At 63.1% G+C, this 14,408-nt stretch overlaps 1 protein-coding gene across 7 annotated transcripts in view; it reads right to left on the bottom strand.

Moving 5' to 3' along the window:
• The window catches only part of UVSSA (UV stimulated scaffold protein A), a 32,548-nt gene extending 18,140 nt beyond the window's left edge, over nucleotides 1-14,408 (bottom strand). The window contains exons 1-8 of one of the 7 annotated variants that reach the window (XM_073804742.1): nucleotides 13,907-14,408; nucleotides 11,922-12,029; nucleotides 10,427-10,757; nucleotides 9,189-9,309; nucleotides 8,072-8,374; nucleotides 7,256-7,368; nucleotides 7,035-7,163; nucleotides 1,456-1,523 (exon numbers count right to left, since the gene is read on the bottom strand). In XM_073804742.1, the coding sequence (XP_073660843.1) occupies nucleotides 1,456-1,523; nucleotides 7,035-7,163; nucleotides 7,256-7,368; nucleotides 8,072-8,374; nucleotides 9,189-9,309; nucleotides 10,427-10,757; nucleotides 11,922-12,029; nucleotides 13,907-14,334 (1,601 nt within the window). In that variant the 5' untranslated portion in view covers nucleotides 14,335-14,408. Of the gene's footprint in view, nucleotides 1-1,455; nucleotides 1,524-7,034; nucleotides 7,164-7,255; nucleotides 7,369-8,071; nucleotides 8,375-9,188; nucleotides 9,310-10,426; nucleotides 12,030-12,980; nucleotides 13,136-13,906 lie in introns of those variants that run through there. The other 6 variants (XM_073804737.1, XM_073804741.1, XM_073804739.1 and 3 more) reach the window with 6 other exon arrangements.

Raw genomic sequence — 14,408 nt, 5'->3', positions numbered from 1 at the left:
CAGTCCTGCTTCTGTGGACTTTCTCCAGGTTGGGGTTTACTGTCGACCGTGACGGCCGCATTGGAGGTCCGCTCCCGTCCCTAAACCACACGAGCTGCACGCGCTCCTCCACCGGCCGGCCGACGGCCTCGCACACGTGCCAATGTGCTGGGGCCACGTGCAGCATGGACGAGGTGCTGGCAGCCCATGGCGCGCAGACTCGGAGGCATAGCCCCTCCAAGGCCAGAGCAGCTTCCTGCTCCCCTTCTCCCTCACCCATCCTCAACGGCCCCCCGCACTCCAGGACAGGGCGTGGGGGCCTGTCCTTCTTGAGAGGGTCACGGCAGGAAGGCGCCCAGAAGCCCGGCCCCGCTGCCAGCGCCATCCTGAAACACTCGGGGGGCGCTGCCTGCCTCCAGCCTCTCAGGCCCACCCGAAGGAAACGTCCAGAGAGGTAGCCTGCTATCGGGGTGACAGCAACCAATGGTTGCATCCATCAGGCTTGCCCTCCCCTCCAGAGCCCATCTTGACAGCAACGCCTCAGGGGCACACAGGCACGCCGGAAGAAGGACGGAGGGCCCGGCCCGCCGACCCCCAGGGCAGGAGGCCAGCCAGGCCGCTGCCCTTGGCACTGCCAGGCCCGGGATGCCCCACGCCCCGTGGACCCGGAATCCACGGAGGAGCTGCCCGCGAGGCCTAATCAGATGCAAATGCACTGAGCTTGGACACAACCCGCGGCGTGCGTCTGGGAAGCACGGAGACATTAATCATTGGAAACTGTAATTTTTGTTATCGGTCTAACACTGATCAAAAGGGAAGCCTGTCTCCGCCGCTGACCTGTGAAACGTCCCAATTATACTCTTTGGAAATGACAGGGGCACTTAACTCCAGAGCTGAGCAAATGACGACGATCAATCACGTTTGAATAACAATGAGCCGCGGACCTGAAAATTATTTTTGTATAGAATCTGCCCAGGAATTTATGAAAGGTGGAAAGCAGCCCAAGGTTTTAGGGCATTACGGTCCCGGCTAGCGCAGTGCGTATCAAACACTAAACAGAATTTATGTGTTTTAATTTTCTAAAAGATAGATGTGGACCGAGTGCCACAATGCATAGCACGTGGTGCCAGACTTTAAATACGGGGCTCATTTTCATACAATACTAGGCTTACTGCTCACACCCTTGAATTTCACCGGGAACTTTTATTAAATTTTCATTTCCTAAAAAATAATTAGCCGCTTAGCTAACTATTAGGAATTATACCTTCTTTCTCCCCAACTAAAGTTGTTTGTCCCCATGATTAAACACTAAAGCCTGGCTCCCTCTGTTCTTGAAGTCTCACTGACGAGGCCATGAGGCCGTACCGCACCCAGGAAGACCGTCTGGCCCTCGAGAGCTGCCTCCTTAGGGCCCCCGGCCAGATCCTCGGGCACAGCTCTGCTGTGAGCGGCCCCGGGCCCTCGTACGAGACCTACCTTGGCCATCGCTGCCACGCTCGCGTCCTAAACCCCTTAGCAGCTGGGGTGGCCCTCAAACCACGGCCCTGCGGAAGGAAGCAGGGGCTTCGCTGCTGATACTGAACTCAAGCTTGAATGAACCCATTCTCGAGTTCTAGTTCATACGGGCTGGGCTGGGCTCTGCTGTCCTGAGCACACAGCGGGACCTTCTGCATCCGGCTCTGGGCACGCTACCCTCATGGGAGAACAGCAGTGCACATGTCCCAAGGCACAATCCCTGCGGCTGGAACACCTGGGGCCAAGGGCCTGTTCAGAGGAAGGGACCCCTGCCCGCAGGCTGGACAGTCCTCTCCAGGCCTCCGGAAAGCACATGGCTGGAGACACTGAGGCCCACGAGAAAGCAACCACCTGTGCTCGAGGGGCCAGCCCAGGGGTCCCAGGCAGTCGCGCTGGCAACCTCCCCTCAAGGCTAAAGGTCACATATCAGGTCAGACGCCACACTGGGTGCGGGTAGAGGCACTACGGGCAGAGCACGGGTGAGGGGAGGCCCGAGGATCCTAGGAGGAGGTCACGCCCTAGGGAGGAATCGGTTGAGGGTGGGTGGCCTTCAAAATGGGGCCAGACTCGCCAGTGGTTCTCAAGAGCAGTTTGCTGGGAGCTGAGCTTCCCAATTGGGAAGAAAGACCACCAGACATGCTTGAGAAAGCAGCCCGCCCTCGTCCGGGGGCCAGGAGGCCATGCCAGGCCACCGCCCCCAGGGGAGCGCCCACCCTCCCTAACAGGTCAAGCCCCAGGGCCTCGGAGGCCCAGGCAGGCGGTCCGAGCCCTGTGGTCAACCGTCTGGGTGAGGGCCAGGCCCCAAGCTGAACCCTCCCAAGGCCGCAGGGAGGTGTGGAGGACGCCCTGGGCTTTCCTCTGGTTTCACACAAATTGATTCTCGCCCACAGTTAAAAGGATTTAGAAAAATGAGGCTCCCCGATCATAATTAAACAAGCAATAAAAACAGCTAAGATATACAACGTAATCTGTTTACAGAACTAGGGCAGCGGGCTGCTAATTACTTGAGAAGGATGGGAAGAGCTACCTCCCAGGTCTGCCCGCCCAAGGCACACCCGAGATACAGCTGGACCATTAAATAAATTTTGTGCGATCTAATTAACTCGGGGCGCCATGTCCATTACTTTTCACCCAAGAAATCACTTTTGTTCAGTTTCATGTGTGTCTGTTTCCTTTTTAAAAAAGATGATGTAAGGCCTCGTCAGACAAGTGAGCTCCGAGCGGCGTTTGTCTCCGCGGCTTGATGGGAACGCATTGAAAACCCCATTCCATCTTACAAACTAAAAATTAAACGTGCTCAGCTGTGATGGCCGTCATCACATCTGCTATTTATATGCTAATGCCCTCCCTGGACGCAGTGCAAATTGCCCAGCCAGGCCAATATCTCACGCGCATCTCCACTGCCCGGACGCACCTCAGAGGGCAGAGGACACGCAGTGACCACCACGGGCCCGCGGAACAGGAGGCGGACGGGGCGTGGAGCACGTGCTCACCTCCCGCACGGGGGCCTGAGAGCCACCAGACCGACTGTCCCTTTCTCACCCGCCCCCACGCGGCCGAGCCCTGGGAGCTGCCCCAGCACCTCAGCCAGCCTCCGGGGGTGCGCAGGGAGGCCACCGAATGCCTGGCGTCCATTTCCAACCGAGGCCGGGTGGCCTGGGCCTGTTCTGCATGCAGATGAGCGGCGCTCTCCTCCCTCGGCGCGACCTCCTAGCAAGAGCGAGGCGCTTGCTGTGCCGCCTTGCCTTGGCCAGAAGACCCATGCGGCTCCGCCTAGACTCAGTCTTCCCATCCGTGAGAGGACGGTGAAAATGGAATCGACCTCACAGGGCTGACTTTGGAATTAACGGGACCACACGTGAAAAGTGTTTGGAAGAGAGCGGCCACCCTGGAGGGTGCCGGGGAGGATGGGCTGCAGGGCAGGGAGGGCCCAGGGGCTGTGGGGGAGACGGCTGGCCCCGCCCCCCCAGCAGCTAACACGCTCCTGGTCCCCGTCCTCGCGAGCACGTGTGCAGCCCCCTCCCCCGGCTCCAGCCCTCACACAGCAGCCTTTGGCACGGTGGTGGTGGTGATGGAGAAGCCGCGTCACCAGGAAGGTTGTTTACTGGCCCTGACGAACACAAGGTCCTGACTGCCAGCTGATTTAGTTCCCTTGCTTCCCTGGGGCGCCCGACACGGTCAACATTTCACTCCCCTTGTTCCCTGCTCCTTCCTTTTCACCTACAGGAAGCCAGCACTCAGCTCCGGCAGCAGAGAAACGCCTCGCCTCCAGCGCACAGAACAGCCGTGACAGCAGCCTGGCCTCGGCCCGCGCACCCGCCTGGGCGACCAACAGGAAGAAAACCTCACCCAGAGTTAAGAGGAGCGATCTCCACTTTTGCAATGAGAGGGAGTGTGTCTGAGTTAAAAGCCTGTGGCTGCCACCTCAGACCACCAAGGGGTGAGAACGAGAGCATCCGTGCGGGCATTCCAGCCGTGGAAGCGAGGAACCCGACAACTGAGCAGACGCCCACACTGTCCACAGCTTCAACAGGCTGATACTTGGAATTATTTATTTCTGACTTACTGGCTGGGGGAAGGTTAATATTTTGTTAATTACACAATACAAAGTTAAGTGGCGATCGTAGCTGCGCAGTTAAACAGCAGGCAATTTGGAAGTTTCCGAAGGATTTTTATCAGCTTAACAGATGTAGCAGCCACGGATTACTAGACCTCTCCTCTAGCAGCAGAACCGGAAACTAAATCTACCAAACGATGCTCCGTATCTATCTAGTTAAGATTTTTCCCCGGCCCGCTTCCACAAGGAACTGGGACAGATGCTCTATAAAACAAACGTTGAAACGTATTTAAGCTGGCTTAAGTATTCTTTAAAGACAGAACGTCTACGTCAAAAGGGAAACAATACAGCAACACACAGACTGAAACAGGAAATCTGAAAAAAAGGCCCTTGGCCTGGCTGCAGTTAGGCGGCCCAGGAGAAGCCCCTGCACGACCCACTTTCCACGGTCGAAGCCATCGCCTAAGCTTCAGCACGACCGTCACAACAGCTTCGGTCTCTTCCACGTTTGTTAAAATTCTCAAATATTTAACTACACGCTCCCAGCTCAGCGCATGCTAAGTGGGTAAACACCAGGCAAAGGATTTAAGCCCCGGACATTTTACGTGAAAAGAGTGAGCGAGAAAGACTGGGCCGTGATTCTAATCGCCACTGGGCCGCGCGGCGCGGGCACAGGTGCGCAGATACCACAGCCTGCCTATTCTGGGAAGCAGGCTACCCGAGCGAGCGGGCGCTGCCACTCAGCGGCCCAGCCCCAATCACCCCATCAGCAGGCCCGCGCCACCGCTAGTGAACCAGCCAGCACGCTCTCCGAGGATTCAGGGCCTCTGGAATCAACTCCTGGAAGAGCCTGACAAGGCAGCGCCACTCCCACACCCGACCACGCGCCCACCCCGACAGACCCTGGCCACCCCAGCTCGTGCCCTCAGCCGCCTCCCTGCACGGAGTGCACTCCGACCTGACCGTGCCGCCACGTGCCTCCCGGGCTTTGGGGCTGCCCGGCCACCGTCAAGGATGCGTTGATGTTCCAGCTGGAACCAGACGCAGTGGGCCGTTCAGGGCTCGCTCCCAGCAGCTGGCCTCACCTAGTGGCTCTCAAGGGAGCCACGTCAAGACATCCGGAAGGTTCTGCTACCAGTTCTGGGCTCTGAGTCTTGCCGGCCAGGGAAGTGCAGGCTGGCCCCCGACCCGGAGGGACCAGACTGTGCTGCCTGGTCTCTCCTTGAGGCTCTCCCCCAAAGCCCTGGCTGCTCCAGGATGCCTGCTGCTCGGAAAAGGGGGGAGCTGCCCCAGCCCCACCAGACACGGTGAGGGAAAGGCGGCCTCAGGTGCCTGTGAAGGGGGCACACGGTGTCAACCCCTGATCCCCACACCCCTCACTGCTCTCAGCCCGGCCTTCCACCCTGACACCGCGCCAGGAGTCCGCTGAGGCTCAGAAACACGCCCCCCCAGGCCTGAGAGGATGCAGACCAGACCAATTCCTCCCCCGGGCCCAGAAAACACCCTTTCTCATCGTGAAACAAGTATCTCGGTCAAAATTCACAGAACTAACTTACTTCCTGTTCAGTTATGCACCGAGCAGAGCCCTAGCGTGCACGGAAGCAGGGCCAGGCCCCCAGCTGACGACCAGGCCTCGTGCCCGCGTGTCTCGGGAGAAGGTCAAGATCGCCCTCTGCCGGTCCCCGGGGGCTGCACACCCGCAAAGAGGAGGGCAGACGACAGCCCTCGGCTCCGGAAACTCTCGCAGGGCCCATCCCCGTGGGCCCCTGGGGGCAAGGATGAGGCACCCAGGCCCAGGGTGCTGGCCACTCTCCCCTCTAAGTCTGAGGAGCTTCAAACTTGACCTTTTCCTCAGCAAGGAACAGCGCTCTCCCCACCCCAGGGCTTCCTCAGGAAACGGGAGAGGGACCTGCCCCTGCCCCCGCCCTCCTCCCCCTTCAGGTGCCACAGCTCAACCCTGTGGGGTTCGGGCTCTGGGTGCCCCTGGGGCGCAGTGCACTCTGCTGCCTGTTTCCTTGCTGATTCTCACCAAAGGCTTCTTGGCTCTGATGGCTGACGATGTCCAGCTCTGGCTGTCACCTCTCCCCACACACACCCTCCAGCTGTAGCGCCTCCCCGCCCCCCACGGCCCCCTGGAACACCCTCAGAAGACCCAGCTCTCCCTGTCCCTTTCAGGCACGAAGGTCCAGCTCCTGGTGCAAGCCCACGGGAGGGGCCCTGGACGCCACCACCTCTGAGGTTCGGGGTCACCGCACAGGGGCCTGGTGTCCGGGAGCAAGTGGTTTTACCCCTGCCCAGTCCCCAGCGCCCCTGGACCAGGGCCACACGCCTGCCCCCGCCCCACAAGCCTTGCTGGGGACACAGCCATCGAAGATCAGCTCCCCGCTCCCGAACCATGTGGCACCTGGGAGGCGGCGCTGTATGCCCAGCAGATGGCGGGCCTTAAGCACCCTCCCAAAACCGGGCACCAGTCCCCACGTCCACCCCACTTGGCCGCCCTAGGCTGGGACACCGCTCTGCGCGTAAGAGACATCCTGGTCTTCCGTGTCCTGCAACCACCCTCGGCTCCAGTGCACAGACGGGAGAAACGCCCAAGGCTGGACGTTGCTACCGAGTTCACAGGAAGGGGCCTGCTAGGTGCTTGGGCCGGGCGGCAGCCTAGTCTCAGCGAGGCCGCCTCCCACACATCCCTGCCTGGGCCCTGGGAGCCCCCTCCCCAACTAGAGCCTTCCGCCCGCTGCCCAGCCCACCTCCCTCGCCCTTCTGCCAAGACCCGGTCCCAGTCCCTCCACGTGTGGCGAGGGCCTGGCTGTGGCCTCTGGTGCTCAGTCCAGGGCTCCCGCTCGGGGAAGTCGGTTCCCAGGGAGAAAGAGAAGGAACAACGCTGGGGCCCCAGGGACGCCTGCTTGCTTAGGAGGCCGAGCTGGTATCAGAGGAAGGTCCCCTGGCTGTCCTCACGGGCGGACGGGCCGGTGGCACTCACCTCCCTCCTGCAGCCCTCCTCGGGCATGACATCCAGCTCCCGAGATCGCCTCAGGGCGGTTTCCAGCTCGGCCTTCAGGTCGATAGCACCCTCCAAGTGCCTGCCGCGTGTCCCTGCGCGGGTGAACAGCTGCGAGGACGGGGAAGCGCTCAGCAGGCTGGGCACCCTCCCTCCCTCCCCCGGGCTCGCCCTGGCACCCTCTGCCCACACGCCTGGCCCACCTGGACCCAGGAGCACACGGCTGGCAAGAACTTGTTCTGGATGAGCCTGAGCGTGTCCCGGACCACGTGGATGATGACCAGGTTGTCCTCATCCTCGTGCACCTTCAGGCTGTCTGCAGCAAGCACACAGGTCATCAGAGTGACCACCGTCCGGGCAGATCACCGGGCACCCCAGACGGGCCACCCGCACTGCCATCCACCCTGCCCCAGCCACACATCACCCGGGACCCCAAACCTGACTCCCTAAGGAGACTCACTGCCTTGTGATCTCGGCCACGATGGATTTAGCCTGACCCCAACGCCTCCCTCCAGGCCAGGCGGTCGGGAGACCCTCCCCGCACTACTTGCGGGATGGAGGCCGCACCTGCCCCTGGGCCCCAGGGTCCTCCCTCTGAGCTCTGCCATGCCCGCAAGCCTCAGCCAGGCACCCCAACCTCCAGCACGCCCCTGCCTCCATGGCCCCGGCCAGAGGGTGTCGGTTCCTTGGGGCTTGCAGGGCTCCTCCTGCAGCCCAGCTGTCCTCCAGCCCCGCCCCAGGGGCCTGGGCCACATGGGGTTGGACGGGGTGTCAGTGCCCCTGCCCCACCGGTGGCTGGAAAGCAGGAGCCACGTGAGGCCAGCCTGTCACCACCTGTGTCGTCACAAACACGGTGATGAGCTGCTTCTCAATGACTTCTTTCTCCCAGCCACCCTCCGACCTCCGCGTCAGGCCCACCCTCACCGCCGGGCCTGCGTGTCGCGATGAGGACCCACAAGCCTAAGTCACCCCTGCCCCCACAGGGGGAAGCAAGCCCAAGCTCTGGGCCGGGCCCGCACCTGAGGAGAGCTCCACCTCGAGCGTGTACTCGCGGGAGCCCAGCCCGTGCCGCCGCACGAAGCCTTCGGGGTCGCTGTCCTCGTCCCTGTCCCCCGCGGGCGGGCCCTCCGCACCCGCGGCTCCCGGGCGGCGGGTGCAGGCGGCCAGGGTCTTGCTGCAGCAGGGCTGCTCCTCGTCCCTGCCACCCTCCTCGGCCATGGCGGGCCAGGCAGCCCCTGGGGTCGGGTCGAGGTCAAAGGGCACCAGCAGTCGGAAGCAGCTCTCCAGCTCCATGAGGCAGCTCCGGATCTCCCCGGACATTTCTGGGAGGACGAGACGGGGCTCGCTGGGTCCTATCAGGACTTGGCCGTCGAGGGTGGGGATGCAACCAGCCGCCCGCCCCGTCCCCCACTTCCTCCACAGAGGCAGGCAGGAGCCCTGCTCCAGAGAGCACCCAGCCGGCCGCGGCAAGGCCGTCCTTCAGGACGTCCTGGGTACCACCCTCAGTCCTGACTCATGCTGCGACGGCACCCGGCGGCGTCTATGGACACCCAGCGAGAGGCTCTGTGGGCAGTACTTCTGGAAGAGAGCAGCCAGCCGAGGGGGCACACCACCACCGTCCCGCTCTGGCCGCCCCCCACCCTCCCGGCATCTCCCCCGGGCCGACCACCTCTCCCTGCTCTGCGGCTATCCTAAGGCCAGGCCTCCTCCCCAGGTGCTCCCACCCTGGCTGCCCTTCACGGGAAGGGCTGGCCAATGGTGGGGATCTGGGGAGGAGGCCGGCAAGACCACGGCTGGGGGGTGGGGGAGCGTCAAACGCATGGGGTGTGCAGACCACGCGGGGTGCACGTCTCAAGCACTACCGCCGGGGCCGCGGGGGAGGCGTGGATGGCCTGCAGGGTGCCTCCTGCTGCCCGGCCTCCAGAGGGGAGGGCTGGGGTCTGTGGCTGAGTGCCTCCCCCAGCCCTCAACCTGAGCCAGCTCCGCCCAGCCAGCCTGCCCACTTGCCTCCCCCCCCGCCCCTCCGTTGGGGACCAGGCCCTGGGATGGGAGAACAGAGGGCTGGGCGGAGACCCGAGCTCTGCCTGGGAAGGGGCAGCCGGTGGGCGCTGGGGCACCCCGTTCCCCACAGCTCACCTTCCATCTCCCGCGCGGCCTGCTCAGACCTCTCCTTGTAGATTCTGTGCAACCGCTTCTGTTTCTCCTCTGCTCGCTTTCTCTCCGCCAGAGTCCTAGCGCCCACATCTTGGAAATCTACCTGAGAAGTCGAGGTAAAGATCAGATCTGACCATCGTGAACCCAAGTAAAACAAGAATCAAAAACGGGCCTAAGGGGGCTTCCCTGGTGGCGCATACGTTAAGAATCTGCCTGCCAATGCAGAGCACACGGGTTCGAGCCCTGGTCTGGGAGGATCCCACGTGCCGCAGAGTAACTAAGCCTGTGCGTCACAACTACTGAGCCTGTGCTCTAGAGCTCGCGAGGCCACAACTGCTGAGCCCGCATGCTACAACTGCTGAAGCCTGCAAGCCTAGAGCCCATGCTCTGCAGCAAGAGAAGCCACCGCAGTGAGAAGCCCACGCACCGCAACAAAGAGTAGCCCCCGCTCGCCCCAACTAGAGAAAAGCCCGCGCGCGACAATGAAGACCCAACACAGCTAAAGATGAATAAATAAAATAACTAAACTCAAAAAAACAAAAACTGGTATAAGGGAAGACGGAGCCTCGCCAGCTACAACCATGAGCTCTACGGGTCTCGAGTTCACACGCGCTGTTTTAACACACACAGCAACACGCTCAGCTGCGATGTTTAACCCCCGGTAAGAACACAACCACCGGCGTCTCCCAGTAAAATAAAACGTAAAAGACTTCCATCCCCACGTGTGCTGCATGCAGGCAGGCAGCAAGCTCGCTCCAATTAGTGGGAAGGAAGGCTGCTGGCTGGACCGAGGGGCCTGAGAACAACGCTCGAGTGGACCCCTAGGGAGCGGCAGGAAAGGCAGCAGCCACAGGCCAGGAGCACGGGCACGTGGGGGAGGCTGGCGCTACTGGTACTGGTAGGTACCATCCACCGGGCTGGCCAGAGCCTGTGGCAGCCCAGGCAGCAACTCACACTGAAAGCAGGGGACAGCCCAAGCGCAGAGCCCAGCACAGAAAAGGGCTGCGTCTGAGCAGCTGAATCTTCCTCCTCCTTTTTTATCTTTCCTACAAACCAGGTCCAAAGGCTCAGCGCTACCTACACGTGGGGACAAGCTGCGGCTCTTCCCCCAAAGCTGCTCCTCCTGTCTTGGGAGCCCCTGAGGCCCACCCCCTTCGGTACCCCCAGGGGCCAGGCAGGTCTCCCCGCGGGGAGGGCAGTGCAGCTTGGAGCCTGCCTACCTGTTTGTTGTGCGTTAAGAAGTGGAAGCCCAGGGCCAGCTTCTTATAGGCTGTACCATACTTCTCGTTCCAGCCGCGGATGGCCCGGGTGGCGGCCTGCCTCAGCTTCTGTGCCACCTCTCTGGGCGGTGGCAGGGGCCGCTCGTGGTCGGTGCCCAGTGTGAGCTCCAGGAACTCCTGGAAGTTGGAAACGACTAGCATCCTGAAATGGTGAGACCTGGCAAAGAGCTGGTCCAGGACCTGGAAAGCGGAGAGGCGGACCTCGGCGTGCTCCTGGCTCAGCTGGGCCATCAGCAGGTGGTAGGTGCGGCCAAGCTGCTCCTCTGAAGACCTGAGGACACAGCCGTCCTCACCAGGCGCCTGACGCACCCACAGGTGGCAGGGACGCGGGCCCTCCCACAGCCCTCTGCCCTTCCTCCAGAGCAAAGTGGACGAACTACTGCCCGCGGGCCAAACCCAGCCCCTATTTCTGCACAGCCCACAAGTCAAGAACAGTTTTTCCTTTTTTTGCTTAAGACAAGTCAAAAGAGTAACACTTCCTGACGTGTGAGATTCAGCGTGGGTGCCCAGTTTTATTGGGACCCAGCCAGGCCCATTCATTCATTCAGCGGCTGACCGCCTGTCCACAGCCCAGTGCCCACAGCAGACCTGACCACCTGCGGAGCCTGAAAGACTCCCCGCCCGGCCGGCCCGCGGGTAGAGGCCTGCCGGCCCTGCACTCGCGTAGCAGAGACCCCACCCCGAGGAGAGACCACACGTCCCAGCACCCCCAGAAAGCTCTGTGGGCCTCTGGGAGCCGCCCTGGCAGGCCGGCGCACACCCTGACCCCTCGTTGCTCCTCCTACCGGCTATCCCCGCCCCTGCACACACCCTGCTCTTTGGGGGGATTCTGGGGCGTGCGGCAAAACCTGATCTGAGCCACTATTTTCTATCAAAACGTAAATCACTAACAGGATCACTTAAGTTTCCCTGCTACGTAACCACAGGATAAGAACGATCAGTAAATCCCCTCGGCTTACGTTCCCAGCAACTGAGAGGCCCTCGGCAGTGAGAGAAAAGAAGGGGTGGTGTTGAGAAACAGGTCCTGCAGAGCCCACCTGCTATGACCTCTAACCTTCCTCCCATCCTTTGTTCCAACAGTAACTAATCCATAAGTACCACACGTGCGCTCAAGGACACACACACACACACACACACACACACACACACACACACACACCCCCACGGGAGTGAACAGACACCAACCACAGCCCTGCTGTGTTCTCCCGCATGCCACACAGCCCCACCTGGGACCACTACCCAGAACACGACCAGGCGCTGCAGGGCCCTGGGGAGACGTCCCAGGCGTGTCCCTTTACTAGTTCTCTCCTGGCAAAGGGTCGATCGTGGGGACAGGCAGGGGAGGGCGGACCCCGGGGGAGCCCCACGGTCTCCCAGGGCTGTCACGGGCTTGCTGAGACAGCCGTCACCTAAAACGTGAACGCTTATGACGTACTTGCAAATTTTCTTCAGCTCCTTCATTTTCTCGGGATTCACTTGGGGCTCTCCTGAAGTCGTGAGCTCTTCCACCAACTCTGAAAGTTTCTGATCCATACGTAGAAACCTGGAACGCAGACACGCTAAATGACCGCCTAGTACTTCAGGGCCCTGGGTTTCATCGGCAAGTGTTTGCTGGGCTGCACTCTGTGCTGGGCATCGGGGTGTGGGCGCGAGGCTGGGGCCTCGCTCCCTGGCCTCTGAGAGGTGACCCCCGATGCTGAAATACAACCATTCAAGGAGACGTTCCAAATCAGACCAACAAGACGTTTTTGGTGGAAGTCAGGAAAAGAGTAACAACAGCTCGTGAGCTCTGGAGGTCTACGGTCCGACCCCACCAGCGCGGCAGAGGCTGCAGCCCCGGCTGTTCTCCGCCTCTGGCCACGCACTGCGGTAAGGCAAGGATCAGAACGGTCTAAGTTGCACTTAGTTAAATTAGCTTTCCCACAGGACCGCCGCCGCCCCTCTTTCCTCGCCAACACGACTATCCATCCAAAGGCCACAAGGCGTCCTCTACACCCGGAGCGAGCTGCTGCGACTCGACCTGCGCGCGGAGAGCCGCCCGGAGGCCGGGTGCGGCGGAGGCCGGGGCGCCCGCGCAGCACTTGCGCAGGAAGGAAGGGGCCGGGGTCGCCCTGAGCCTGGGGCGCCGAGGACGCCTGGCTGGCTGCAGGGCTCGGCTTCAACAGTGGAAAGAAGGGCCGGGAAGGTGGGCGCAGCCTCTCCCGTCGCGCCCGCCGACAGTAACGTTTATCGTCGCCGACCCTCGGCGGCCTGGGCGGGAGCCGCTCTCCCGAGCACACGCCAGCACCCGGCTGCCCACGGCCCTGTCAGGGCCGACTCCGCCCCCGTCCTGAAGTCCGGGGAGCGGCCGGACTGAGGAGGGGGCGTCTGGGGAGGGGTGCGGTAGGGGCATCACGGGGGGGACGCAGGGGTCGTCCCCGAGAGAGGGCTCGCCCTCCGGGCCCCGCCCCCGCCCCGTCGCCCCTGCCCGGCGGCGCAGGACCGCGATACCTACCGCGCGACCCGGCCGCTCGCCTCACCTCACCCTTCCGGCGAAGGGCCCGCCCCCTGTCACATGACCCAGATCGCGACAGTCATTGGCTCGCCCTGGCCCGGGCGGCGCGGGGGCGAAGGTCGCCCCGGCCACGATAGCGTCTACGCCGCGACGCGGCTGCTCTCAAGTTAGCCCGCCCCTTCCGGATGAGGCCCCGCCCACCTCCTGTCACGCGCCGCCGAGCTCGGCAAGCAATGGCTCGCCCTGACCTCCGAGGCGCGGACGTGGGGTCAGGGCCGAGGTCTGCGCGGTGACGCAGGCGCGCTCCCGGCAGGGGCGGGGCGGCCTGGGAGGGCGACGCGCGAGAAAAAGGAGGCGGGCGGGCGCAGCAAGTTCTTAAAGGAGCCGCGTGCGCGGGGGACGGGGCGGGGCCGGGCTGAGGGGTGCGAGCTTGGCGTTCACGGCGTCGCCGCCGGGAGGACTGCTGTCCCCCGGCTCGGCCCCGCCCCTGCGACGGGACGCCCGGGTGGGCGCCGCTGCGCGTTTCTCCGGGAGCGCCGGAGACCCTTCCCCAGACGCCACTCGGAGGACCCGGGAGGGGGCGCGGGCTCCCCGGGGCTGGGGGCCTCGGCAGCTGACCCCCAACCCTCCCCGAGGAGTGGCGCCCCCGCTGTCGGCACTAGCCTCGCCTGGGCGGCTACACTTCCCGGGTCCGATGGCAGCGCTGGGAGCCGTGTCCGGGGGACCCTCCCCGGGAGACGTTGCCGAACGTCCCGGAGGCGGGGACACCCCGGGCTGGGCGTTGTGTCCTCACGCGGCCGGGGACCCCAGGTGCCAGGTGACACCCCCAGCCAGGTGGCCCCGCACCCCAGCCGCCCTACCCGGCGGCCCCTGCGTCCTCGGAGCCCCGCCGCAGCCAGGCCCTCGGGAGGCGCTCGCCCGCTTACCGGCCCCGGGCGCCCGGCCCTCCCTCCGCAGCGCCGCCGCCTCCCCAGCTCTTGCCCGCCTCCCTCGGGCTCTGGGTGCCGCGGCGCCGGCACAGAGAGGCGTCAGGGGGCAGCTGGGATGTGCCGCGACCCGGGGTGGGGGCCGAAGGGGGTGACGGCGCTGGAGGCCGCCCGCCCCTGAGCGCGGCCGCCGCGGCCTTAGCGCGCAGCCCAGGCAGGGCCCCTCCCTGGCCGACGGTGACCAGACGCCTGTCTCCAGCCTCAAAAGGGCTTGAAGCGCTGAAACGCCACAACACGAGGGACCTTAAACACAGGACACTGAGTGAAAGGAGGCCGTCAAAAAGAGCAAATGTGTGATGCCACTTGGACAAAATGTCCAGAAGGGGCAAACCCACGGCAGAGGGAAGGGAAGGGAAGCGCCTGCACATGGGCACAGGGGTTCTTTCTCGGGGTGACAGACGTGACCTAGAATTAGAGGTGGTGGCTGCCCAACCTCCTTACT

The sequence above is a fragment of the Tursiops truncatus genome, chromosome 5, assembly GCF_011762595.2.
Source record: "Tursiops truncatus isolate mTurTru1 chromosome 5, mTurTru1.mat.Y, whole genome shotgun sequence".
NCBI classification, from domain to species: Eukaryota; Metazoa; Chordata; class Mammalia; order Artiodactyla; family Delphinidae; genus Tursiops; species Tursiops truncatus.
This window is presented reverse-complemented; position numbering and strand designations above follow the sequence as displayed.